General features: G+C 50.4%; 9 protein-coding genes across 9 annotated transcripts; 6 read left to right on the plus strand and 3 right to left on the minus strand.

The window, feature by feature from the left end:
- Positions 1 to 1,083: 1,083 nt before the first annotated feature.
- Positions 1,084 to 1,831, plus strand: N7500_009221 (uncharacterized protein; the record flags this gene model as incomplete). Its single annotated transcript, XM_056680362.1, has 2 exons — positions 1,084 to 1,728; positions 1,781 to 1,831. 2 exons carry the CDS (start codon positions 1,084 to 1,086, stop codon positions 1,829 to 1,831), a joined length of 696 nt encoding a protein of 231 aa, XP_056527744.1.
- Positions 1,832 to 2,261: 430 nt separating this feature from the next.
- Positions 2,262 to 3,584, minus strand: N7500_009222 (uncharacterized protein; the record flags this gene model as incomplete). Its single annotated transcript, XM_056680363.1, has 2 exons — positions 2,262 to 2,875; positions 2,972 to 3,584. The coding sequence occupies 2 exons, from the start codon at positions 3,582 to 3,584 to the stop codon at positions 2,262 to 2,264; spliced, it is 1,227 nt and encodes a 408-aa protein (XP_056527745.1).
- Positions 3,585 to 5,515: 1,931 nt separating this feature from the next.
- N7500_009223 (PCI domain-containing protein) lies at positions 5,516 to 6,840 on the plus strand (the record flags this gene model as incomplete). The annotated part of the gene is made up of 2 exons (XM_056680364.1): positions 5,516 to 6,754; positions 6,811 to 6,840. The coding sequence occupies 2 exons, from the start codon at positions 5,516 to 5,518 to the stop codon at positions 6,838 to 6,840; spliced, it is 1,269 nt and encodes a 422-aa protein (XP_056527746.1).
- An 816-nt stretch (positions 6,841 to 7,656) lies between these two features.
- N7500_009224 (uncharacterized protein) lies at positions 7,657 to 8,800 on the minus strand (the record flags this gene model as incomplete). The annotated part of the gene is made up of 3 exons (XM_056680365.1): positions 7,657 to 8,439; positions 8,493 to 8,563; positions 8,614 to 8,800. 3 exons carry the CDS (start codon positions 8,798 to 8,800, stop codon positions 7,657 to 7,659), a joined length of 1,041 nt encoding a protein of 346 aa, XP_056527747.1.
- A 1,313-nt stretch (positions 8,801 to 10,113) lies between these two features.
- On the plus strand, positions 10,114 to 11,828 carry N7500_009225 (aldehyde dehydrogenase; the record flags this gene model as incomplete). Its single annotated transcript, XM_056680366.1, has 4 exons — positions 10,114 to 10,565; positions 10,686 to 11,079; positions 11,158 to 11,603; positions 11,684 to 11,828. The coding sequence occupies 4 exons, from the start codon at positions 10,114 to 10,116 to the stop codon at positions 11,826 to 11,828; spliced, it is 1,437 nt and encodes a 478-aa protein (XP_056527748.1).
- Positions 11,829 to 12,983: 1,155 nt separating this feature from the next.
- Positions 12,984 to 14,898, plus strand: osm1 (putative fumarate reductase Osm1; the record flags this gene model as incomplete). The annotated part of the gene is made up of 2 exons (XM_056680367.1): positions 12,984 to 13,020; positions 13,070 to 14,898. The coding sequence occupies 2 exons, from the start codon at positions 12,984 to 12,986 to the stop codon at positions 14,896 to 14,898; spliced, it is 1,866 nt and encodes a 621-aa protein (XP_056527749.1).
- A 621-nt stretch (positions 14,899 to 15,519) lies between these two features.
- N7500_009227 (uncharacterized protein) lies at positions 15,520 to 16,803 on the minus strand (the record flags this gene model as incomplete). The annotated part of the gene is made up of 1 exon (XM_056680368.1): positions 15,520 to 16,803. One exon carries the CDS (start codon positions 16,801 to 16,803, stop codon positions 15,520 to 15,522), a length of 1,284 nt encoding a protein of 427 aa, XP_056527750.1.
- A 1,258-nt stretch (positions 16,804 to 18,061) lies between these two features.
- N7500_009228 (protein phosphatase 2A regulatory subunit CDC55) lies at positions 18,062 to 19,889 on the plus strand (the record flags this gene model as incomplete). Its single annotated transcript, XM_056680369.1, has 6 exons — positions 18,062 to 18,105; positions 18,239 to 18,279; positions 18,358 to 18,455; positions 18,537 to 19,185; positions 19,241 to 19,803; positions 19,866 to 19,889. The coding sequence occupies 6 exons, from the start codon at positions 18,062 to 18,064 to the stop codon at positions 19,887 to 19,889; spliced, it is 1,419 nt and encodes a 472-aa protein (XP_056527751.1).
- A 1,305-nt stretch (positions 19,890 to 21,194) lies between these two features.
- On the plus strand, positions 21,195 to 26,172 carry N7500_009229 (transcriptional regulator SIN3; the record flags this gene model as incomplete). The annotated part of the gene is made up of 4 exons (XM_056680370.1): positions 21,195 to 21,295; positions 21,366 to 21,430; positions 21,519 to 25,465; positions 25,519 to 26,172. 4 exons carry the CDS (start codon positions 21,195 to 21,197, stop codon positions 26,170 to 26,172), a joined length of 4,767 nt encoding a protein of 1,588 aa, XP_056527752.1.
- Positions 26,173 to 26,946: the final 774 nt, after the last annotated feature.

A 26,946-nucleotide genomic window follows, 5' to 3' on the forward strand; every position in this document is an offset into this window, starting at 1 on the left:
GTTATAATGTTATTGGCCTAGACAAATTGTACTTTGGTCAATACTACCCACCCCGATTCATTCTCTTTCTACCCCGTACAGTTCCAACCTTTGGTATATCCGTCTTTTTTTTTGTATATATCCCCTACTCGTGTACGTGCTCACCTTGATTGTGACCGCAACACACTCTGGCAATTGTAGTCACAACTCAGGACGAGGTGTGGTCAATGCTCCTTTATGACATCAAGGAGGAACGGCCCGTAGGCCGTTTAAGCAATTGCTTGTCTAGCTTGGCCAGCCGCAGTGTTCCATTCCAAACTTCGCTTGAGCCCCTCTTAGTTTTTGCCTTAGTAAGTCCAGGTGGCCTGTAGCGTGTGTATTGGTTGGATGTGTGGAGTCATGTGGGTTGGGTCATGATCCAGTAGCTACAACATACGACGACCCATGGGCAATAGCGCTCAGTATCCAAATCCCTTTTTTGACTTGAATGCCTTGTTTAGCACCGCTTTCCGCGCCACTATATACAGTGTATGGTTAATCAATGAATTCCAGAAGTGTCAAAAATGAAGCTTTTCGTCACCATAAAAATTGAGATATCCCCATTTCGGGCGGCTTTGCAAATCTAAATCTGAAGCTTTCGATTGCCATGTAAACTGAAATATCGTTTATTTTTTTGGAGATCAAAAGCTTCATTTTCGACACTTATGAACGCCAGCCGTATCAGGTTACTTTGATCATTAAGGCAAATATAATAGTAATTTAGGTATCTTAGTGTTCTCTGTTCTAAAACAAGGCACTCCGGCACCGAATTTCCGCCAAAAGGAGGTTTTAAAACCCTGAGCGCTATGGGTCTTCGTACTATAGCTCCATTATCAGATATTCAAGTCTCCTGTCAACAACGCAAAGTTTTGATTGTTACTGGGAGATTCATGCCTTTGTAGACCTAGTTAATAGTCATAGTACATGAGCTATTAAATTGTGGAATATATAGTGCACGTGCCTATATGAGGCATTTCGGGCGATATTTTGAGGGATTTATATATTATAAGAGGATGGCATACCTCCGTTTACTTCCGCTACCTCTCATCTAACCAACCTTGGAAAATGTCGACAGCATACACTCAATCCAGAATATCCCACAAACCTTCCCTCAGCCCCCGCAAGGCTCTCAAGTCCCCTGTTCGCCACATCGCTCTTCGCAGAGAATACGTCAAAAACACCAAAACTCGACTTGTTCTCAAGCCACAAGGTGACGCTCAGTCAGCAGTCGCATACAAAGTCCTCGACGAGGATGGCTCGCTTCAATTCACCGTTACTGGGCGAAGACACGGCGATCGGGTTTGTCGCGAAATCCGAGACTCGTCCGGATTACCTTTATATGAACTTCACCGAAAACTATCACTTAGGACTGCCTGGGCTGTTACGCTACCTGGGAGCAACGATGCAACTTTGGCCATAGGCTCCCCGCGATGGAAATTCGGGTCTCTCTCGTCTGGAAACTTCACTATGTGTGTTGAGAATCAAGCTGCCGTTGACAGTAAGCGCGAGGATGAGAAAAAGCTTACGTTGCTTATTGAGAGGCATGGAAACGCCTTGGCACTCTTTGATATTGTAGATGGTGATAGAAAAGTGGCTGAAGTGCGCGAAAGTATACAACACAACGAGAAATTGCCTTTGACGCGAAATGCCTGGCAAAAGTATCGGCCTGCTCTTGATCTAAATATCACTTCTGGGATTGATCAATCATTGGTATGTATCTCGATTGTACTGATTCTTGAACAGCAAATTGATTGTGCCATAGGTAGTTACTGTGGGTGTCATTTTATCAGATTGGGTATTTGGTTCTGCTTAAGTTGTTTAGTTGCAAATATATATATCATTGTCGATATGCCGCATTTTTCCATATTCTACATTCTCCCACTCACTGAAGAGTAGTAGCAACATTTGTAGGAGATGTGAGAGCGCCTTGGTGAATGAGACCGGCCAATTTTACCAGCCAATTGGTCAGACTCGGACTTTGGATGATAATTCCATTCACATATCTCATCAAGCAGAACACTACGCAGCAAATATGTCTGGCTATTATCTACCAATGGAAAATGCTTCTCTATCGTCGTTGCATCTTCTCAATCTTGCACCCATGGCATGTCAACAATTCGGCCCATCGCTTTTCAAAAGTCCATAGAACAATTCATTATATACCAAAAGTACACGTGAAATAATCGGGGATGAAGAATGACATTTGTCTGGGAGCTGACATGCAGCAAAAGCGAAATTAACGACTAAGAGCCTGCTCGGTCCTTCGCAGCGTCGTGTTCCGCTCGCAGAGCTTCTGCATCGTTCATCTCAAACCGAAAATTCCAAAGCCTCTCTGCAATTGTCAACTCATTTTTAGACTTGACCTTAGCGACTGACGGAGCATCGTTGTCAGCACCTTTAGAGCTCTTCCGCCCAACATGTTGTATCACGCTTGGCGTCACTGCCCAGCGAATTTCATTTCTCGCATTTGCATATTCCTCGGTGAGCATATCGACATAGCCGATACGCTTGGATGTGTATAGGTCCACAAGTTCCGTTATTCGGGACTGGGGAAAGACAAAGGCCTGTGAACAACATCCAAATTTGGGCATTTGATGTACGCCGTTTGATAAAGGAAGCATCGTAACTCGGCCTGCGGCAAAGAAAAGCCCAATCAACAATGGTGTGAATACCCCGCTCAGAAGTATTATTGTCATATTGTTCAAAAAAATGCGGGTAGATGGCTTGAATCTTCGAATCCCTAGGAGGACGCAGACGACGAAGCAGACGACGGCAACGGAGTAAAAAAGATAGGCAGGCCATTCTTCGGCGTTCCAGCCGAGTAATTCTTCGGTGTAAAAAAGACGCAGGTAAAGCCCTAGGTAGAGAAAGTTATCAGTAAAAATGACGGGAAATTGAGAGGTGAGGGATGTGAAGTCAAGCACTTCTCTAATCTGTACTGTTTAATACTCACAATTTGCGGCTCCCATTTTTTTAGTTTGTTCCTCGGCAGAAGACAAGGCGGCTCGAGTGCGGTGGTACCAGCCATCTAAAGCGACAATATCATCTTCAAGCATGATGATATATGGCGCGTTGATAGCTGCACACTCCTTCAACAGATATGTATAGTCAAAGAGAGCCTTCTCGCGCCCTGCTATCTTAGCCTCATTTGTTTCTAAGGACCGTATATGATCGATATCAATTTCGGAAGCATTGTATAGCAAAACTTGGTCTGCTAAGTTATCTAGCCACGGCTCTGCAAACGCAGGGTGCTGCGATGGATCTGTGTGTGCAATAAAGAGGATCAAGTGAATGTCTGCTCTTTCTTCCTTGCTCAGACCTTCGAGGATTGTGCCCACGGTGTTTTCAAAATAGTAGGCTCCCTTTCTCGCAATCGTGGCAATTCCTAGGCAGAAATGAGGTTGCCGTGGACCTTTTGCCATATGAGGCTCTGCAGCACTGTTTGCCGCATCAAGGAATGAAGATGCCTGCTTTATCCTAGTAGCTGAATAGACAGGATTATAGGCATTCATTGGATCAAAAAATATTGAGGTTGGATCGCGGGAAGACAATCTGGACGCGGCCATGAAGAATAGGACATAAGAGAGCAGAAAGAATAGAAAGGTCCGAAGTCCCTGGACCGAGCACATTGATGAGAGGCTCTGAGAAGGGACTAGTCGACCTAACAGCATTTTGAAATGGTGAGGATAAAATCAAATAAAATCAAACCAAATCCAGCTTCCCAGGACGCCAGAATCTGTAAAGGTCCTGAGCCGCACATTCCCTCGAAATTAATAGCACGCGGATGAACCTTTCACCGTGTAAGGATGCTACTGACGCGCAATGACACGGCCTACGAATCTCGTATATCGAGCTAACTGCCTTCGTACTAGTCGGGACCCTGATATGCCTGGCGGGGCGCAAGTATACCTGCCCCCGTAGCCGGGGCCAATGATTAGTCAGATAAATCGGGCAGAACGACGCTATAAGACCGGCAGTAAAGCATGTGGATTAGGAATGCGTAAGTCCTCCCGAGGTCTATGTTGTACTCCATTCATTCATCCGACTGCTACCGCTTGTGATCTCTCAGCCTCTGAAGTTGAAAAAAAAAAAAGAAAAGAAAAAAAAGCAGATTAAGCTACCTTGGCACGCTTGGCAAAACTTTTGACACCAATCCTTCGAAGTTGACAGCCTGACATTACTTGGGGGAGAACATCTTTCTCGGGTAATTCTTTTTTCTTAATTCTTTCTATCTGCGCAGTCAAATGAATAATTGTCAATGGTGAAATATTTCCTTAGCGTGTATGCAGAATCGAATTGTTGCCATTCTAGTCATAGCATTGCATCTCTTCTATTCTGATCACAGGCTCCCCTAACGACCCGTATAGGAGTAGTCCTTCCCAACTCCCACCATTTGGTCCCTTGGGACGTAAGATCAGGCTACTCAGTGAGTAAATCAGAGTTAGGTGACACTTAGCGAGTCATCCAGGCTGGACCTCGGGAGCTTATGGGACGATCAGGTGATGCTAAGTGAGGCGGGCCCCGGGGTAGCGTGTGGATTATATCATCCTTGGGGCCGTGCTCAATTCTACCCAGAGAGCGGAAAGCGGCAAGGGCTGAGCACTAAGATGGAAAGGGAAGGTCGCGGAAATCAACTACTTAGGCAGTATCAGGTGCACATCAACATTCACATCAACATTGACTGTACTAATCCAATTTGAGCTGCTGGGCATTAATACTAACTAGGTAGTATTTACCTGGACACTGAAGTGTGTATTTAGTATGCTCTCATGAAATTTGTCTCAGCGTCACAACAATCACAATTTCCGAGTACATCTAGAATTTCACTTTAGGGCTTGAAGCTCCGGACGAAGGTATTAAATCATGTTGAACTTGTATGGGTGATAATCCCGACGATTCTCTATCACCCACGCCGGCTCCCAAGCAACGTGCCCGGAACCCTCTCTTCCAAAGATTGCCCCTTGACCCTTGTACAATGACAATGCGCATTATCTGGGAGGAGTTATTATCACGGTAGGCAACTCGGAATGAAAGGAAATGCAGGTGGAATAGGACGACCACAGTTATATGTTCAAAGCACCCATTGGCTATGGTACAAAGCCTCCAGATTCATCAAGTATGTAGGGATAATCTGTGTATCGAAGATGATGCTGTTTTGCACCTGTGAAGTTCCTTGGATGTGCTTTGTATACGACCGAGAATTGGAGGGCTATAAGTGAAGTAAAAACGCCGATGGTAAACCACCTCCTTCGCAAGGCAGAAAGGATCCGCGGACAAATCCACTTTTAGCTCTGGATAGACACAACTATGGGAACGTCCTAAAACATAATTTACCTATATATAACCAGATTAAATGAGCTCTATTTCTCTGTTTGTCTGTCCACATACATGAGGTCCAGCCAAGCTCCCCTTATCGATAACAGTCGGTTGTCCCCACCAGCACTCCGCGTCCAACAGCAACTCTCTTAACCACCTCTCCTTCACTCAATCGACCAACATGGCCTCCCAAAAGATGACCAACGCCCTCGCGGGCATCGAAACAAACCCCCACCAACCAACAAAGCTCCAGCAATACACCGACCTCCTCAACGAGATGGTAGCAACCTCCAGCGGCCACGAACTCGCCCAAGATCTAGTCTACTACCTCGACTCAATCCTCAGCGAAGAAGTGAGCATCGTTGCAGCCCGCCCCCTCCTTGACGCCTTCATCACAGTCCTCCAATCCCTCCCCGCCGAAACAAAAATCAAAGTCGGCCAACACGCCGTCACCCTCCTCCACACGCGCTCCGCCTCAGTCGAAGAACAAGACTCGCAGATCCGCGAGATCCTCGCAGACGCCTACGAATCTCAAGAAGAATACACAGCCGCCGCCCGCGCCCTACAAGGCATTCACATCGACAGCTCGCAGCGTCTAGTCTCCGACGCCGCCAAAGCCCGCCTCTGGATCCGCATCGTGCGCTACTACCTCGAAGACGACGACACCACCAATGCCGAAGCCTTCCTCAACCGCATCAAGAACCTCCCCTCCAAAATAGAGGACCACGATGCACAACTCTACTTCCAGCTCTCCCAAGCCCGCATCCTCGATGCCCGTCGTCGCTTCCTCGACGCCGCGCAGGAATACTTCAAAGTGAGTCTCGCGTCGGGCGTCGACGAAGAAGACCGTCTCACGGCCTTATCCGCGGCGATCCGATGCGCTGTCCTTGCACCCGCTGGCCCGCAACGTTCCCGCTCCCTCGCCCGTCTGTACAAAGATGACCGCACGCCCTCCGTGGAAGAATTCGGTATCCTGGAGAAGATGTTCCTCGATAGACTCCTGACGGCGGATGAAGTTGCTGCGTTCGCGAAGAAACTTGCCCCACACCAGCTTGCTGTTACGGCGGATGGAACGACCGTTCTCGATAAAGCTGTTATCGAACATAATCTCGTGGCGGCGAGTAAGCTGTATGAGAATATCCATGTTAATGACCTGGGCTCGATTCTGGGATTGCAGGATTCGGGTGACGTGTCTGCTGGTGAGAAGGCGGAGGCTTATGCCGCGCGTATGGTTGAGCAGGGACGGTTGCGTGGTCGGATCGATCAGATTGATGGGGTTATCTCGTTTGATGCTGAGACTGTTGGTGGCTCTTCGGCGGGTGCTTCTAATGGGACGAAGCTGAGACAGTGGGACCTTGGTGTGCAGGATCTTGCGGAGGATGTCGAGCGGGTTGCTACTAGTATCTCTGATCAGTTCCCGGTAGGTGGTGGATTTTGTTCTGTACGAGATTGTTTTTACTAATGTCTGGATTCTAGGAATTTGCCACAAGCCAGATGGTGCATTAAATGGTCGGCTCTATCTCGTCTGAGTGTCCATTTGATGAAAGATCTACGAATTCATGCCTCTACCTACTTTTGCATATCATTTTAGCCGGCCTGAACCATGACAAATCAAGCTTCATTTGCTGGTGCTTCACACCTCTCTATGTTCCGGGGCTATACTTAATTATAAATGATGTCTTTGAAGCACGACAGCCATAGCTTCATAACCCGTCTATCAACCAAGCGCTCCTAGAAGCTGCTGCATTACTCAATGATGAAATGCCCACGAAATCAAGTGACGTGCAGCCTAGAGAACCAAAGCTAGGGCACGAATCATATATAAAATGTAGAACACGAAGGATATGCAGTATACATGGCTTAGTTTGAATGGTATATGCAAATCATATTCTAGTCTTCGGTGAAGCCGAAGTATCTATATCAAAAACGAATTGTGGTGAGGTTGGTAAGGGTAATTGAATACAAGAAATGGCTTGGCAAGTCGTATATGTTTCAACAGAAAGTGAAGGAAAGTATAGGAAAATAGAGAATGGATGGATGGAGCGGATTGCGTCCAGGTGGCATACTGATATGCCCGCCCCTGTTGGATCCTATTATGGTTTCCAATGGGCGGTTTCGCTCCCGGCAATGGCAGCAAATGACCACAACCCAAGCGTATCAAACAGAAGTGTCTATACATTGTGTTCGAATTCAATCGTCTCGAAGCAGACCCAACCCTTCTCCGAGGGAATTTATACCCTATGCCTTCCAATCCCCCGTCTCAAGAACAGAAGATCAAAGATATCATCACATCGTAACGGCGTAAATCAACAGCACACCACCTCAATGGTTCAGCCTAGTAGTCGAGTCATTCCCCGGAAGGATAGAAATATCCGTCTGGACATTAATAATCCGGGGATGTAGATCATCCCCAAGATGACCCTGCGATTTGCTCTCGACCTGGGCATTATACATCTTGATGAACTCCACATCCGGTGAGCGAGGGCTAGACTTCGACATGAACAAAGAGTTCGTATAATCGGTATTGATATACGCCGGACCAGTTCCATTGCGCGAGCTCTTCAACTTGAGCGCGGGGAACAAGCCGCGGATGATGGGCAGGTTGGAGCAAATCAAGCCAACAGCAGGCTCGACATGCGTCCACAGCGTTGCCTGGTAGACGGTGAAGGTTGGGTCCGTCGGGCTGATCCAGAAGAGGACGACGATGCGGTAGATACTGGCGAAGCAGACGAAGGTGCCGAGGGCGAAGACACCGTTTAGGGCGAGCTTGTCCTGCCATGCGCGGTGGAGGTTCCAGATCATTGGGATTGGTAGGACTAGGATGACGAAGTCGATGAAGACGTTGAAGGCTTGGTTGACGATGATGAATTCCTGAGCGTCAAAACATGAGCCTTCGATGCTGTGGTCCCAGTATGCACGGAGTGGTCGACATTGTCCTGCGCATGCTAGGAAGATCCCTGTGCCCCAGGCGGCGATCAGGCAGTTTAGACCGAAGGTGACTTTTTGGAATTTTGGAGTTGCGAAGACTCGGCGGTAGAAGCAGATAATGGAGATTTTGATACAAGGACAGAGGACGAAGTATGTGAATTGGTTGGCGAGGAAGATCTGGGCGGTGTTAGATTGGGTTGTTAGGGCTTGGATGTGCGGGGTATATATACCTTCCAGTAGTTCATGAGTGTTTCCGGTGAGAGATCCAGGACGTGTGCTCCATTTCCTCCGATTGCACACCCTATGCCAAGTTAGTATTGAATTCGATTGTAATCCAGAGTCATCTCTTACAAAGAACCAGCTCAACCAACATGGCAAGGAGGAGCACCATAGAGATCATGTTCAGATAATCGTCGACGCCGAACCCAACTCTCCTCCGAAGGCGAGCAAAGACTCGCAACACTACAGAGATCAAACATAGGGCGACCAAGACCGAAACGATCACAATCATCTGCCATCCTTTCTTGCTTGGCGCCATTGCACTTCTCAGGCGGTATTCAAAGGAGTGTGGGGTGCTCAACAGAAAAAGGCAAAGTGTGAATTAAAAAAAGAATGAATGGGCAACAGATGATCGGGCGTGTCTGGTATAAAACATGTAGGTACGCGGATGTTCAGATCCCGAAGCGCTGGTACCCTAGACGAGCTCAAAATTCCACATTCCACTTTATCCACTCCTCGAGACTCCTAGTGGCCGATCATTGTCCTGATGAGGTGAGGGTTTGTGCGGGATATATGCAATGCCACGTGAAGGTGATATGATCTACATCTTGGGGCTGACCTGAACATTTACTTCTTTACTTTTGATTTTCGGACTTGGGTCGATTGCAACAAGATAGCATACACGAAGGAGATTCTCTCGATTGTTTCGAACATAACACACTTTTACCAAATAGGCCAGTGGATCCAAAGTGGATATTCTCAAATGAGGAAAGATATTCCCTCCGATCGCCATCTGATAGCCCGAGTCATGCGAACTCTGAGAACCCTGTAGAGATCAGAGTTAGTGAACTATTGATTTTATACTCCTACATCATAGTTCATACTCCAAACTCCGTTCTCGTCTGTACGTTATCCCATCTATCCGTTGTATACTTCCTGAAGCCACCCGCACCCATAAGCGCCACCGGGTCCTCATCCACGGTTGAGGGCTCTCCCGAGTTTCGGTTAAAACCTGACATGTAGATCCCGCGCAGTCAATAGCGTGGTTTTTCCACGCTATTCACTTGCCAAGTATGGAAGAACATACTGCGAATCCAGATGTGGAAGTAGGTACTCTGGACTTCTTACGGGGTATATGAAGATATGCACATCGGATCACTCTTGACAACATAAACCGCTCTGCAAGCCACATCAAGTGGGGGGCTCCGAGACGAATATAAATGGGTAAAGGTCCTCTTCCAAATACACAGTGGGTCTATTGTCAGTCTCTTCAATTACCTCACTGTGTCGATCCCTCAAACACCCCTGAATGTGCCGATTCGGTGTTCAACGTAGCCTTCCAAATTTGGGCACAATCCGATCCACCGTGAAAAAGCCCGCATTGGTGAAAGAACAACCCCCCCCCAAAAGGCAAACAAGAGGTTTGAGCCACATAGTAGTCGCATAGCGCGGAATAGTGCCAAGGGAGTCAGCAAAGATCGTCAAATCCGAATTCTGGATTAGTGGAACCGACATGGAATATGTAAAGCAAAATAAAAAATATTTATCGATAATGTTCCCTGTCTTTAGACCTGCATATGTTGGTCTCACACTGGACGTTCTATACTGCATACCCTGTACCCCTCCCCCACTATGGCTATCGAACTCACCGTCCCCCTCCTAATCAACGGCCATGAGGAAACAACCCCCAACACCTTCCCCGTAGTTAGCCCTTACACCAACACAACCATCTGGTCCGCCTCCGCTGCAACACCTCAAGATGCAATCCGCGCCGTCGAAGCCGCCAACGCCGCCTTCCCCTCATGGTCGCAGACAAAACCAACCGTGAGACGCGACATCCTCCTCAAAGCCGCTGATATCCTCGAGTCCCGCATCGATGCCAATGCCGGGTACATGCGTCAAGAAATGGGCGCAGACGTAGGCGCCTCGGCGGGGTTCGTTGTCCCGCTTGCAGTGCGCATGTTGCGCGAGGTTGCAAGCCGCATTACGTCAATCTGTGGTAGTGTACCCGTCGTCGAGACAGAGGGACAGAGTGCGATTGTCTTTAAGGAAGCGATGGGAGTGATTTTGGGGATTGTGCCATGGTGAGTACCTCGACTCGCATATGTCTTGTTCCTGGTTCCGGGAAACGGGAACGGGAGCGGGAGTCGTTCATATTACCATGGAAATGTACTTAATCGAGACGCTGATTGTTGGTTCGATAGGAACGCTCCCTACGTCTTCGGTATTCGGTCCGCTGCTTGCGCCCTCGCAGCTGGCAACACAACGGTCCTCAAATCTTCCGAATTAACTCCCCGCTGCTACTGGGCTATTGGTCGTGCCTTTGAAGATGCTGGTCTCCCGGCTGGGTGTTTGAATATCATCCACTGCGCCCCGCAGGATGCACCCGAGGTTGTTAATGCTATGATCGAGCACGAGGCCGTGCGTAAGATCAATTTCACCGGTAGCACAGCTGTGGGTCGGAAGATCGCGCGAGCCTGCGGTCAGAACCTGAAGCCTTGTCTCATGGAGCTGGGCGGGAAGAACAGCTCGATCGTGTGTCATGACGCTGATCTACAGACTGCCGTGCAGGGTGTGTTGGCGGGAGCATTCCTAAATGTGAGTTGAAGTTACACTGCATATCTACGTCTACGTCTACCTCCGAGTCAATATCTAACCCACTTCTGTCCTGTTTAGTCCGGTCAAATCTGCATGGCAACCGACCGAATCCTCGTCCACACCTCCATCCTCCCATCCTTCGTAGAAGCCCTCCAACACGCCCTCGCAGCCGGCGCCGAAGCTTCAGCCCTCCCCCCAACACTCGTCAACACAGCCTCCAAAACTCGCGTCGAAGCCCTCATCGCCAGCGCCGTCTCAGCAGGCGCACACTTCATCTCTGGGTCTGCAGACAGCATCCCGACCGACTCGGGGGTACGCATGGCGCCCGCCGTGCTGGGCGGCGTAAAGGAAGACATGGCGCTGTGGCAGGAGGAGTCCTTTGCGTCCGTTGCAGCGTGCATGCCCTTCGACAGCGAGGATGAGGCGATCCGTCTTGCGAATGGGAGTGGGTATGGACTTTCGGCATCTGTTTTCACGGAGGATCTACGGAAGGGATTGGCGATGGCCCGGCGGATTCAATCTGGGTACGTCGTGCTCCAGACCCAGATTTCGGATCTGGGTGGATTTGTGGATCTGTGGAGAGTTTTGGCTGACTTGATTACAGGGCGGTTCATATCAATAGTATGACAATCCATGATGAACCAGCTCTTCCTCATGGCGGTGTGAAGAATAGTGGATGGGGTCGGTTCAATACTGATGAGGGATTGAATGAGTTCTTGGTTACGAAGAGTGTGACGTGGATGGATTAGGAGGAGTTTTGGATCTGGCATCGGCGTTTTGATTTTTTGATTGTGTAACGCTATTTGGCTGCACAGACACATTGCAGGTTTCGTACCTGCTTCAGAAGCCTGCACTATATCTTCGTTTATTTTGATGCTTCTTGCCCATTTGTCTCGTACGAGAAGTATACTTTCTCAGTGGGTATTGACCCGAGCGTCCGCGGAGATTCGCAATATGCTTGTAAGATGTGGAGTCTGACAAGAACGAAGCTGATCCAGTCCATATCTGGAGTCGAGGCATTCCCCAAGCTTATACTGAACAAAATGGCCAGAGCCCACCTTCCACTTCGGCATTTGGATAGAAGCACACGGTGACATATGAGGTCATCAGTCCGACTGGGGCAACTCCCATCCCCGGATTAGGTCAGCCCCATCTTTCCCCTTGGACCAATCAGAGCTCCTATGTTCCTCATCCGGCAACTGAATTTGCCTATTTCCGGTTTCTGTCCACTTGATCTTTCATGACAAGTGATCCAGTTGGATATCCAACGCCGTATCATTACTTTCATTGTATATCTTGGGTTGATATCTCGGTATGAACGATTCAAGTATAAGACATCGTACTTTCTCATCATCATGCCATGCAGAATTCGGGAACTCCGGACCGCGATCATTATTCCGAGGCTCACAGCACAGCTAATCATCACTCTGTACAATGTACATGTACCGAGGAAGCCGGAATTTAATGTCACACTGATTCTCGGTTTCTCTAAAATACGTAGCACTCCGTACTCTATGTAATTCCGGTGACTTTCCGGCGTACTTGATACCGTCTTTTTCCATTCTCCTGGAATTGCTAACTGGAATGTGAGATGATGCAAATGCATGTGAAAATGCAACATTCTAGACTACAGGTTGATGCAGTTAAATTAGTTCTACACACAATGATTATATCGCATGTGATATCTCCTTTCCCCCTTCCCCAGATCGTAATGAAACAGACAAACCAGAGGCAGCCAATTACTGTTACAGCGGGTACCCCATCTTTCATCTCCCCACGTCTTTTGTGCCTCGGCCGATAGACACCGTCGGCATCTGACCTCCCCCGAACCTTTTTAAGATCCGTCCTCTCTCTCTTTCTGATTTTTTCCCCCATATTTACCTTTTATCTCTACACATATCAAAATGGCTGCACCTCAAGTAATTGTGGTCGGTGGTGGCCGTAAGAATCTCTCCCCGCATTCTCTCCATATCCAGCTGACCCTCTCCAGTCTCCGGCCTCAGCGCTGCACACACTGTCTACCTGAACGGTGGTAACGTTCTCGTTTTGGACAAGCAGGCTTTCTTCGGTGGTAACTCTACCAAGGCCACCTCCGGTATCAACGGTGCCCTCACTCGCACCCAGACCGATCTCGGTATCCAAGACAGCGTCAAGCAGTTCTACGACGATACCCTCAAGTCCGCCCGTGACAAGGCCCGTCCCGACCTGATCAAGGTCCTGACCTACAAGTCCGCCTCCGCCGTTGAGTGGCTGCAGGATGTCTTCAACCTCGACCTCACTCTCGTCTCCCGTCTCGGTGGACACACTCACCCCCGCACACACCGTGGCCACGATGCCAAGTTCCCCGGTATGGCTATCACCTACGCCCTGATGCAGCGATTGGAGGACCTTGCCGAGAAGGAGCCCGGTCGTGTCCAGATCATCAAGAAGGCCAACGTCACCTCCATCAACAAGTCTGGTAACAATGTCACTGGTGTCACCTACAACGTCAACGGCGAGGAGAAGTCCGTCGACGGTGTCGTTGTTCTCGCTACCGGTGGTTACGCCGCTGATTTCAGTGAAACTTCCCTCCTCAAGAAGCACCGTCCCGACACCTTCGGTCTGTCGTCCACCAACGGCACCCACGCTACCGGTGACGGTCAGAAGATGCTGATGGCCATCGGTGCCAACGGCATTGACATGGACAAGGTCCAGGTCCACCCCACTGGTCTCGTCGATCCCAAGGACCCCAACGCCAAGTTCAAGTTCCTGGCCGCTGAGGCCCTCCGTGGTGAAGGTGGTCTCCTCCTCAACTCCGACGGCCAGCGCTTCTCTGACGAGCTCGGCCACCGTGACTATGTCTCCGGCAAGATGTGGGAAGAGAAGGAGAAGGGCAAGTGGCCCATCCGTCTCGTCCTTAACAGCAAGGCCTCCAAGGTCCTGGACTTCCACACCCGTCACTACTCCGGCCGTGGTTTGATGAAGAAGATGACCGGTGCCGAGCTCGTTGCCGAAATCGGCTGCGGCGAAGCTGCCCTCAAGAAGACCTTCGACGAGTACAACCTCATCGCCGACGGCAAGAAGAAGGACCCCTGGAACAAGCGCTTCTTCCACAACATGCCCTTCAAGCTCGACGACGAGTTCCACGTCGCTCTCATGGAGCCCGTCCTTCACTTCACCATGGGCGGTATCGAGATCAACGAGCACGCCGAGGTCCTCAACAGCGAACACAAGCCCTTCGACGGCCTCTACGCCTGCGGTGAACTCGCTGGCGGCGTCCACGGCGCCAACCGTCTTGGCGGTTCCTCCCTCCTCGGCTGTGTCGTCTACGGCCGTGTCGCTGGTGACTCCGCCTCCCAGCACCTCTTCCAGAAGCTCATCACCACTGGTTCCTCCACCGCCTCCCAGCGTCTCGGCCAGATCTCCCTCCACATCGACCCCAGCACCCCTGGCAAGATCTCCGTCGAGTGGGGCGGTGCCGCTCCCGGCACCAGCCTCCCCGCTCTCGCTGCCCCCGCTGCCCCTGCCGCCGGCGCCGAGGCCCCCGCCTCCAAGCCTGATCCTGCCAACTTCCAGATCCCAGAGACCGAGTACTCCATGGAGGAAGTCGCCAAGCACAACACCAAGGAGTCCCTCTGGGTCGTGGTCAAGGGCATCGTCCTCGATCTCACCAACTGGGTCGATGAGCACCCCGGTGGCGCAAACGCCCTGTACAACTTCATGGGTCGTGACGCTACCGAGGAGTTCGCTATGCTTCACGATGATGAGGTCATCCCCAAGTACGCCGCTCAGACTGTGATCGGTCGTGTCAAGGGTCAGACCCCTAGCCTGGAGCTGTAGATGCTTCTAGCGACCCCTTCCTTCTCTCATACCTCTTCCCCTTGACGACCGCTCTCCTCCCTCGATGAAATATGATCCTCCAGCGTGTGATCGCTCATACCCCCATTTCGTCTCTTTCTGTTGTTTCTTGTGCTGGCTTCGGCACGCTTACTTCCAGTGTGGATCTAAGATCCTGCTTGGATTCAATTTGGTTCTTGTGTAATATACATACATGGCTTGTTTGGAATATATTCTTTGGAATCATAGATTTTGGTGTTTAATGTACTTGTAGTTGTAGTCGTAGCAGTGGTGGGTTGTTTTGTCCATCTTTCTAGGGCTTAACCTAGGGCTTCGAGGATTGCGCCTAGACCCTTGGAACGCTCTGGCACGCTCAGTAGTTAGAAGAGAGCTGGCCAATCCTGAAGCCCGATGGGTGTTGAGGTAGAGTCAGTGCCAGTAACAATCCTGTTTTATCGGGCCATCTTGATACAATCAGCAAGATACTACCGAGTGCTCCAGTGTAAACGCCCTACTACCTATCGCATATCCAGCCCAATACTTACATATAAATGTACATGGTATATCAAAACAAACCTAGAGGCTTTCAAAAAGAGCCCGTGACCAACCCTCTTACTAGTCCAATCACCCCTTCATATGCATCAAAATCATCTTCAACCTCCTAACAGCAGGCCCATCCTCCCCACCCCCAGTCCCCTCCCCAACCCCCTTCTCAATCTCCGTCTTCGCATCCTCAAGCACAGGCTCCAAATACCCCCAAACCTCATCATGATACCTCTCCTGAACCCTAACCCAATCCCCAGCCCCAGGAAGATCCATCAAAACCGCATCGCGAAGCGAAGTAGAAGTCGAACCACCCAAACTCAAACCATTCCCCTCCCCAAACCCAACCCCACTCCCAACCCCCTGACTCAAAAAAACATCAATATCAGGAACAAGACTCGCACCCGTGAACCGTCCCTCACTTCTCCCCTCCTCTGTCCCCGTCCCCTTCAGAAACGAATCAAGCACCTCTCTCTCCGCAGCAGAAAGCGGAGCCGGCGCAGCCGCAATATCAATCTCCGTATCTGGAAGGGTCGTCGGGTCTTCGAAATTCGGATCGAAGTTCGTATCGGATAGGAGGGACACCACCGCTGCGCCGTCGTCTGTGCTTGGTATATATTTCTGCTCATTCGTGTCCCATTGGCGCTGCCAGACAGTTTCGAGTTGGTGTTGTGTTGGGTCGTGGGCGCGTGCCTTTCCTTTCCAAGTTGAGGAAGGGGTTTGGAGGTCGTCGTGGCTGGACTGGGATTGGGGTTGATTTGTAGTTGTAGTTGTGGTTGCGATTGTCGCATCTATCCCATCGTGTTCGTATACAGTTCTCTGGAATTCATCTTCTGTCAAGGTGGGTAGAGCGAATCCACCTGTTGATGGATCGTGTTCGCGGAAGGCTTGCGCTGCATATGTAGGTGTAGATGCAGACCCGGAGCTGGGAGCTCCTTGCTGTGTGTGTGTGGATAGATCCCTGCTTGTCTGTGTGTTTGGCAGGGATGGACCGGCTGGTTTGCTGCTTGTGCTTGATGCTAGGGTGTGGGATATGTCGGAGCCTGGGTTGAATGCGGATTTTGCTAGGGCTGTTGCGGAGGTTTGGATGCGGGTTGCTAGCGAGGGGTTCGGAGGGGGTTGAGTGTTTGAGGTTGATGATGGGGCTGGGGTTGGCGCTGGGGTTGTGTTTGAGCTTTGGGGTTGGGGGGGATTGCCCCGCTCGTTCTCTTTGTTCATTGTTCGGGTTTTGATGTTGGATTTTGCCCTGGAGGGGGTTAGGAATAAGGGATTGAGGAGGGTGAGTAGGGTTTGGAAATTTGGGATGGGGTAGCTCTTGTCGGCGTTCGGCTTAATGTGTCTGGGCCGGATGATGTAGGGAAGCATGTGAAGGTCAATTGGGATGGAGGATATTGAGACAATATGGACTGAAATAGGTAAGATAGTATATCAATATGACAGGTGACGGAGTTATTGAATGTTTTTTGCAGTTAGATTCTTAGATTTAAACTCCTGGAAATATGACACAGCTCGGGACGCTCAGATATATACTTCTAGATCTATACTCATATCTACGAATGAATTCTCGACATTAGCATATAGATGCCTCGGATTCCGATAGCGTCAATTGCCTTTGCATCCCCTGCCACTCCTAGACAGTTATCATATGATAGATGCCAATGCTTAAATTGGCGGAGATCTGCTTGGGCCTCAAGGATGACGACAGAGGCGCATAGGACAGCTTCGGGCATATTAACGATTAAAGGCAGATTAAGAAGAGATAGATTCAAACTATTGCAAGCAGATAGCTAGATATTAGCCTAGAATTTCAATTGCTATTCCGAATGCCATTCGCAGTTGTCGGTTGTATACGGGTTGGAAGGCCGAAGAGGGGCGCAGAGGGCAATGTTACAATCGTTGGTAGTGTTGATGTCAGCATGTTCCAGGTACCCTATGCCCGACCTAAATCTCATGAATATTCAATCTCCTGTGAATTAGATTAGTTAAATTTTTTTTCCCCAAGTTGAATACATAGACTTGAACATTGACGGGTGCCCAAGACTGTTCAGTGGTATCTCCGTAACGAACCTCCCCACCACCGCCTCAACTTATCTGGGCAACTTCACCTCTTTTCCTTGTCTTTCTTCATCGCCCCCGGACCAAGTACGCAACTCCATATCCCCCTAGATTTTTGATATGTTGGATCTTCTAACCGTTTGTTCCCTTAGTAGAAACTTTTTCTCTGATCCCCTCTCAAGCTCTGCTGCGGGTCCACTCATAACAAGCACATTTGTGTTCCCTCTTGCCATCTCATTCGGCAACAGCTCTTCATTCCTCAACTTGTCTTTCCAACTTGGATTGTTCTAGCTGTTCCCCTCCCCCTGCCCCTCTTTTCGCCTTACCGCCATCCGCTCTCGAAACCCCTCGCTCTCCACCGGTGACCGTCTATTACCGCTCTTGTTATTCCCATCCGACCGAATTCTTTCGTGTCGGCTACCGCGCCTACATCGCTTCATACCGATACTTTGCATCGTCAATAGAGCTTTCGGAGGCATTTGCCAGCCCACCTTTTCAGTCCGCCTTTCCGTCCCTCCTATCTTGGTCCCTGCCCTTGTCGCGTTCAAGGGCTCGCTAGAACGTGAAAATGGTAGACAGAGATCCAGGCACACCTACTTGGAAGTTCACACAGTAAGTTTACACCGGATTATGTCCTTCGGACGTTCCCGTTCAATGGTTTCCATTTTTCTCCCCCTCTTGTCCAGGCGCTATTAACCCAGCGTCACCCCAAAGAGTCATTGAATGGCGGCTAACTTGCTCTCAGATGCTTCGGCGATAAAGGCGATGTAGAAGATATCACAGAAGGTAATTGGCAGCCTCCCTCGCACACGGCCAAACTTGGTCAATTTCCACAGAGTGCATCGACTGACACGCGCTCTGCAGCGGACATCATCTCGACCGTCGAATTTGATCACACCGGTAACTATTTGGCCACTGGTGACAAGGGAGGAAGGGTGGTGTTGTTTGAGCGAAATGAGACGGTAGCCCACCCCCTCCGGTCCTTTTTTTTTTTTCGATTTTTCTGTATTTTTGTCATGTCTTGGGCTAATCACTGAGCACAGAAAAAAACCTGCGAGTATAAGTTTCACACAGAGTTCCAGTCACATGAGCCAGAGTTCGATTATCTCAAGTCGCTAGAGATCGAAGAGAAAATCAACAAGATTAAGTGGTGCCGACGACAGAATGCTTCCCATTTCCTCCTTTCGACGAACGACAAGACGATAAAGCTTTGGAAGGTCTTCGACAAGTCACTGAAGGTGGTCGCAGAGAACAACTTATCGAATGAGCTCACTCCCGCAAACCCTGTTGGGGGTGGGGGTATGGCTCGCGCACCCCGCGTATCCTTCAAGGACCCCTCCGCACTCAAGCTGCCTCGTCTGACACACCATGACACTGTGGTTGCCGCTGTTCCACGGAGAACATACGCCAACGCTCACGCGTATCATATAAATAGCATTTCCGTTAACAGCGATGGTGAAACCTTTATCAGCAGTGACGACCTCCGAGTGAACCTATGGAACCTCAACATCCAGGACCAGAGCTTCAACATCGTGGATATCAAGCCAGCGAATATGGAAGAACTCACCGAAGTCATCACAGCGGCCGAGTTCCACCCGGTGAGCTGTAACTGGTTCATGTATGCCAGCTCCAAGGGCACAATCAAGCTTGCGGATATGCGGCAACGGGCATTGTGTGACGAGCACGCCAAGCGTACGTAAAACACGGGAACTGTAGCAATTACCTTTTACTGACTGTTTGATTGCAGAGTTCGAACAAGAAGAGGATGCCTCGTCCCGTTCCTTCTTCTCCGAGATTATCTCCTCCATCTCCGACGTGCGCTTCTCCAACGATGGGCGGTACATTGTGTCCAGGGATTACTTGACAGTGAAGATTTGGGATGTCAACATGGAACGTCAGCCAATCAAGACCATCCCCATCCACGAGCACCTGCGCCCCCGCCTTTGCGATACGTACGAGAACGATAGCATCTTTGACAAGTTTGAGGTGGTCTTCTCTGGCGACGCGGAGAACGTTATGACTGGCAGCTACAACAACAACTTCATGATCTACCCTACAGAAGAACAAAAGGACACGGAGATTGTGCTCCAGGCAGACAAGTCGGCATTCAAGGCAAAGAAGGTTGGTGTACCAACGCCGATGAGCAAGGGTAACGGAAAGAAGGCCGGTTCGCGATCCGGCAGCCCTGCCGGCCCCGGCAGCCGTATGAAGAAGGAAACCGATGCCGACCAGATCGACTTCAACAAGAAGATCTTGCACATGAGCTGGCATCCATTCGAAGACAGCATTGCAATTGCGGCGACCAACAATGTAAGTTTGATCTTTCTCATTTTTCTCAGTCCAAATTTCAACAATGCTAATTGCGAATCCAGCTCTTTGTCTTCTCCGCTCTTTAATCGCACCAAGTACCATTGTACCGTCACAAGGCCATTATCATTTTCCATGGACAGGCGCATCTGGGGGTTGGATCGGGTGGCTGGAGGGCCTTGGTGAACAGGCAAGATATGAAGAATGAAAACCAAGAAAATAATGATAGCAGCAAGCCACAGGTTCCATAATCACAGGACTTTCCCCCCTTCCCCCCCATTCCCTATCTCTGCTTTCATTGTGGAACTCATCTGAGTGTTGGAGACCTAGTTTTTCTTTACATACGTCCCCCTTACTCTTTTCCTGCCATTGCAGTGGATTGTTAAAGGCGTTGTATGGTGGCCAACTCATGATAGAGAATGTCATGCCTGTTTTGAGGGCCCTTCCATAGTTAGTACTGAAAGACTTCTATAGATTTAGTAGCTAACCAGTATTGGGTTGTTAGAAATTCTAAGCAGAATAGTATGATTTCATGGTTTACGCGTTTTTTACTTTGTCTGTTGTCTTCTCTGACTAATAGGGGAAAAAGGCCAAGAATGGTACCCCATAAAAAGATCCCTTAGCAAGGACCCTGAAAATATGCTGAAATGAGGCCACTCGACTCGGCGTTGTTGGCCAGCCCTTACCCTCCGCCCCTTTCCGAGGCTTGACAAGCGAGAGGTACCCCAGCCTTCAAAACGAGCTTTATTGTGCTGATTGATGCAGGATGTACAGTAGACGACGGGCAATAGATCACTAGTCTATTCAGACCATTGAACTCCATCCATGACTTGTGCTATTGACATCTGTACCTGTTCACTCCATGCCTGTCATGTTTTTCTGCCGGCAATGGCGGGCGATGACGAAGGCGGACTGAAATTGACCTATCGCACAATACCAAGCATGACCATTGTAACGTCTCCCATTGACGGGTACCTACCCAGAAGATACCATTGATACTGTAATGAATGAATTCTGAATACACTTCGGAAAATGGAATGTCCGAGAGGCACCCACTAAACTACAATAGGTTAGTTCCGGACAGGAAAGCCTCCACTGGAGCCCGCGATCGGTCGCGCGCAATTCCATCACCCCAGTTTGTGTCTCCTTGTCTATCGTACTTCTCTGCCGGTCTTTCTTGCTGCGTGGAGTCGGTTTCTGTCTTCTTATCTGCACACTTTCGGGTCATGCTGTGACCCTAGTGCAACCTGAGCGTTGCCAGTCGATTCCTACACACGAGACTACGAGCTCCAGCTCTTCGATCACCACACCGTTACTTTTTCTCCCCTCCTCGACCCTTCTTATCCGTGAAACCTCCATTCTACTTCTCCGCTACTGGGGTTCGTGTATACACCATGAACTCTGGTAACGATAACTGGCACTCCTCCGGTGGACCGCCGTCGCATCCTGGTATCGATCAAATGAACCAGCAGCCTCGGCCCCTGGGGTCATTCAGGTACGAGCAGCCGTCTATAGTATAAGTGGCTTGATATGTATACTAATCCGACGTTCTTGCGCTTCAATAGTCAAAATCCCTCTCAGCAAGGACAGGCCTCCCAGCCCTCGGGCCCGGTACTCCCCCCTCCAGGTGGTGAGTGCCTCTTTGTGAACCATGGATCTCCCTGTGGGAATCCAATGATGAAAAAAACCGTTTAAACTGACTGATCTTGCTATTACAGCACCCTACCATCCTAGTCAGTCAGGTGGCCATTCTCTTCCTGGACTGGCAGAATTGAGCCAGACCCACGGAGGGCAACACCAACCCTCCGCGTACGGCCAGCACCCAGCAGGTCAGTCGCATAACAGCGGCCATTCTCTTCCCGGAATTGGTCAAGCCATGCAACACGCTTCTCCCCAGCTCAATCGCGAGCGGGAGCGGGACTCCAGGGAGCGCGAAATCATCGAGCGCCAGCGCCAGGAAGAAATGGCTCACCGTGAACGTGAGCGCGAGCGCGATCACCGTGAACAAATTGAACGGCAGCTAGAACGCCGCGAACAACCCCACCACCCTGTTCAGAGCCACACTGGCTCGATCCCTCTCCATCAACCAGTGGCCAACAAAGTCCCTAACTCCATCCATGGCCCGGGTGGACTTCTCTCAACTCTTGGCGGAAACCCGCAAAACGGCCACCAGGGCGGACCTCAGTCTGCTGCTGGCTTGTTCGGTCCTCAAATGCAGCACGGTGAAGGCACACCCCGCTCATATATGCAGCACCCTGGTGGTCCACCAGGACAGCCTATGATGGCCTACAATGCCGCTGGACAGCAAATCCCAGGAAATGTTGCAGCTCTTGCTCAGGGCCAGCAACCGATTCTCAACGATGCTCTCAGTTACCTCGATCAGGTCAAGGTGCGTTTTGTTGACCAGCCAGATGTCTACAACCGTTTCTTGGATATCATGAAGGATTTTAAGAGCCAGGCCATCGATACGCCTGGTGTGATTCAACGTGTTTCAACACTATTCAATGGTCATCCTGCTCTTATCCAAGGATTTAATACCTTTTTGCCCCCTGGCTACCGCATTGAGTGCGGTACCGAAGATAATCCTGACGCGATTCGGGTCACAACTCCATCTGGTACAAATACACTGAGCATGCCACGTGCGGGACGTCCTTTTGAGACAATCACCACCAATGTACCCTCCTCCGGTGACCCGCATGCTCGCTCTGATTTCTATCGTGACCAGACACGACCTGGCTGGCAACAAGCGCAGCAGCAGGATCAGCAGCAAGGCCCTGCCTCTGGATCGTACTCTCCTGGCTCAAGAATGATGGGCGGCATGTATCAACAGGATGGACCCGGACCCGCTCAGGATCACCATTATGGCTACCCCACCCAACAGGAGCAACAAGCTGCATCCGCCATGACTCATCAGCAAGACCACCGTGGAGTGGCACAGCTGCAAGGCGCTGCCTCAGCAGCATCTGCTGGACTTGGCAGATCGGCTCTCATGGGAGTTTCGGCTGCTGGACAGAACTCTAGTCTCACTCAGCCAATGAACAATCTGGCCGGCGTCGGGACTGGTATGCTCCAGGGTGCTCAGGATCTGAACAAGCGAGGTCCCGTCGAGTTCAACCATGCCATCAGCTACGTGAACAAGATCAAGAACCGCTTCTCAAGCGCACCAGAGATCTACAAGCAGTTCCTTGAGATACTGCAGACTTACCAGCGGGAGTCAAAGCCTATTCAGGATGTCTATGGACAGGTTACTCAGTTGTTCAACACTGCTCCAGATCTCTTGGAGGATTTCAAACAGTTCCTGCCGGAATCCGCCGCGCATGCCAAACAAGTAGCTGCGCAGCGGCAAGCCGAAGAGCAAGCCCCTCTTAGCAATCTCCGTGGCGAACCTTCAGGTTTCACTTCTCAGACTCCTAACCGTGATGTCAAGATGCCTCCTTTGGGCCAGTTTAATGTGAAAGATCCTAAGGAAAACAAGAAGCGTCGCGGTGGCCCAGGTGGTGTTGGTTCTATCTCGGGGCCTGCCGGTTCCGAAGCTGCTCGCTTGTCTGAGGCAAGCAGAGGTGGCCAGAGTGCACAGTTCGGTAACGCCAGCAAGAGACCGAAATACCACCATGGAAAGCCTTCTGTTGATATGGCAAATGTCTCGCCCACTTTGGTCCCTGCTCTTCCAGAGCCTCTTCCTCCCTCTGTTTCCATGACTCCTAGTCAGGAAGAGATCGCGTTCTTTGACCGCGTGAAGAAATTCATCGCCAACAAGCAAGTGTTCAGTGACTTCCTGAAGCTTTGCAACCTGTACACCACGGACCTTCTCGACCGTCACGTCCTGGTCAAGAGGGCCGAGGGATACATTGGGTCCAATGCCGAGCTCATGAGCTGGTTCAGACGGTTCATGAGCGCCGAAGAGCCCGAGGACAAGCTCATCGACCCTAAGGCGAACCCAGAATCAGGTGTTGTCAACCTTGCTCATTGCCGGTCTCTAGGACCGAGTTACCGACTCCTCCCCAAGCGCGAACGCCAAAAGCCCTGCAGTGGACGCGATCCGCTTTGCAATGGTGTTCTTAATGATGACTGGGCCTCACATCCCACCTGGGCTTCAGAAGATTCTGGCTTTGTTGCGCATCGCAAGAATCAGTATGAAGACGCTCTGCATCGGATTGAAGAAGACCGCCACGATTACGATCACCACATCGAGGCTTGCACCCGTACAATCCAGCTGATTGAGCCTATTTGCCAGCAATTCCTTTACATGAGTGATGCGGAACGTATGGCATTCAAATTGCCTCAAGGTCTCGGTGGTCAAAGTGAGGCAATTTACCAGCGTGTCATCAAGAAGATTTACGACCGTCAACGCGGCGAGAAGGTCATTCGAGACATGTTCCTTCGTCCATGCCACGTCCTTCCCATTGTCCTTTACCGCTTGAAGCAAAAGCTCGAGGAATGGAAGGCTTGCCAGCGTGAGTGGGACAAGGTCTGGCGCGAACAGATGCAGCGAGCATACTGGCGCAGTCTTGATCACCAAGCCATCGCAACCAAGCAAACTGACAAGAAGCTCTTTGTCGCCAAGAACATTCAGCAAGATCTGCAGACGAAGCTTGAGGATGCAAAGGCTGGTCGGAAGAGTGGCCGGGTCCCACTCAAGTACCAGGCCGAGTTCCACTTCAGCGATACTCAGGTCCTGCTCGACGCTGTCTACTTGCTCTTCTTGTACTTTGATCGCAACACCAATGGCTTTGGCGCTGATCCTCAGCGACTCATGAACTTTATCAGGGATTTCATTCCTACTTTCTTCGGACTGGACCGTTACATTTTCAACTTGTACATGGACGAAGTCTACAACGCCATCAACGATGACGATGACACTTACGCCAATGATGATGTTTCCAACGGGAGCCGCAAGGGGGCTGACTTGCAGAAGCTGGATCTTCTGCGCGAGACCCTTGAACGTGGAGGTCAGACCGAGAAGCCCGTTAAAGAGGATATAGTGAACAACCATGACGAAATCAATGTTGTTCAAGTTTCTTCCACCGTCTCTGAGTCTGAGGATTCCTTTGATGTGGCTGAACTGCGCTGGATGGAGCATCCTGGAAAGGGTAACTTCAGTCTTGAGCACGAATACACGCTCAACGAGAAGTACAAGAAGAAGGAACATCACATGTACTGCAACCTGAACATCTTCTGTTTCTTGCGCACCTTTGAGATCCTCTACTCGCGTCTCCTGCGCATCAAGGAGCAGGAGGAATCAGCCCGTGAACAAGTCCGACGCGGTTGTCTACCCAAGGCGGCCCACGAGCTGTGCTTGATCGACCGATTCCCCAGTGATTTCTTCTATGACGTCGATCCCAAAGCCAACCTCTACAAGCAGATTGTGCGTATGTGCGAGGAGGTCATCAAGGGCGATATCGATCAGGTTCACCTGGAGGAGACCCTGCGTCGCTTCTACATGCAGAGCGGATACCAGCTCTACAACTTGGAACGTATCTTCTCCTCCATCTCCAAGTTTGTGGCGTCTATCTTCACCGGAGACTCTCGCGATCGCAGCTCCGATATTATCAACCTGTTCTTCAAGGAACGCGAGAAGGAAGAAACCACCCACCACCAGGAGATCCAGTACCGCAAACAAGTGGAGCGACTGGTCAAGGATGGAGATATCTACCGCGTTACTTTCGTAAGTTTTCCAATTCCCATGGATATGCCTGCAACAACTAACAAATCCTTCAGTTCCCCACCGACCGCCGTGTCACCGTCCAAGTAATGACCAGCGAAGACGCAACCCTTGACAACGAGGAACTCACTCCGGAAGAGCGCTGGTCCTACTACGTGACCGCCTACTCGATGCGCGACCCCACCGAAGGCGTGCAATTCTCCAAGATGCGCATGCCCCTACTGAAGCGCAACCTTCCCCCGAAGCTCGAAGAGGATGAAGAGTACGACCGCTACTACCGCACCCTGCAGCACCACGACGGCCTGACCATCCGCATCTGCGCCAACAACTACACCATGTTGTACCAGCCACCCACCTTCGACTGGTTCTGGCGCTCCAACGCCCCCATCCCGGAGAAAGACGCCGACGAGGAAGCCATCAAGGCCCAGGTCGACGAACAGGCCAAGGAGAAGGCCGCGCTTCGCGAGAAGCGCCACGACCGCTTCGTCGAGAAGTTCGTCAACAACCCGGCCTGGGCCCGCGGCCTCAGCAAGGACCAGGTGGACGAGAGCAACCAGCGCTTCCGGTCCTGGGTCGACGGGACCCTCTCCGATAGTCCTGGTCCGGGCCGTGAGGGATCTGCGTCTGGCTCTGGCTCCGCCCCCGCTGCGGAGGAGAAGGAGAATGGCGCAGACGTTGAGATGACTGATGCGGAGCCTACCGAGGCGTAGGTGTGCTGGTGTGTAACTTTTACGACGGGGTCAGTCTCCCCCCTAAAGTGGGGGGGGATTGACATGCATTATTGTTGTGGGGGATGGACGGCGTACACGATGAGGAAATTGCGAATAGTTTTCTTTTTCCTTTCTTTTTTTCACGGTTTCCGTAGTTTGTATTTGTATGTCTCTTTTATTTTCAAGTATCTCTTACTTTATTCTCACAAATGAAATGGTGGAGATTGGTCTGTTTATTCTTAATTTAATCTGTATGATCTCATATCTCTTATATTCTCTTCCCTCTTATCTCTCATTTAATTCGAGTGAAGTTATATCATACCTGAGAGTAGTATGAGAGCTGCATGTCTCTAGTGTTATAGCCCTACCCTAATGCGGTAATTGACTCGAACTTCTGGGGAAAAATATGGACGTTCTCCGGATCATCGGCTTCGCTTGCTTAATCGGCACAACTAGCGGCAAAATCTGTGGGAAAATTATCCAATGGGTCTTAGTATAAAAATCTCCGTGTGGCCGAGACTGGATAACCGATTCCCGAGACATGGAGTCGGGTGAAACTCGGGATGGAGTATTTCTTTCTTTCTGAGTTCTTGTAATCTAGTATATTTTGGATATTGGGCTGTGTATATTACGCCGAACGAGATGCTCTGAATGATATCTATATGCAGGGTATACAGGGTATGGCAGAGGATCAGGACGGACAATAGGGAGGACCGAGAGAACCCCGAACCTCCCATTTACGCCGAATATACGCCGTGGTTGACGTCATGATAA

The sequence above is a fragment of the Penicillium coprophilum genome, assembly GCF_028826855.1.
Source record: "Penicillium coprophilum strain IBT 35676 chromosome Unknown utg000006l_segment0_segment0, whole genome shotgun sequence".
Taxonomy (NCBI): Eukaryota; Fungi; Ascomycota; class Eurotiomycetes; order Eurotiales; family Aspergillaceae; genus Penicillium; species Penicillium coprophilum.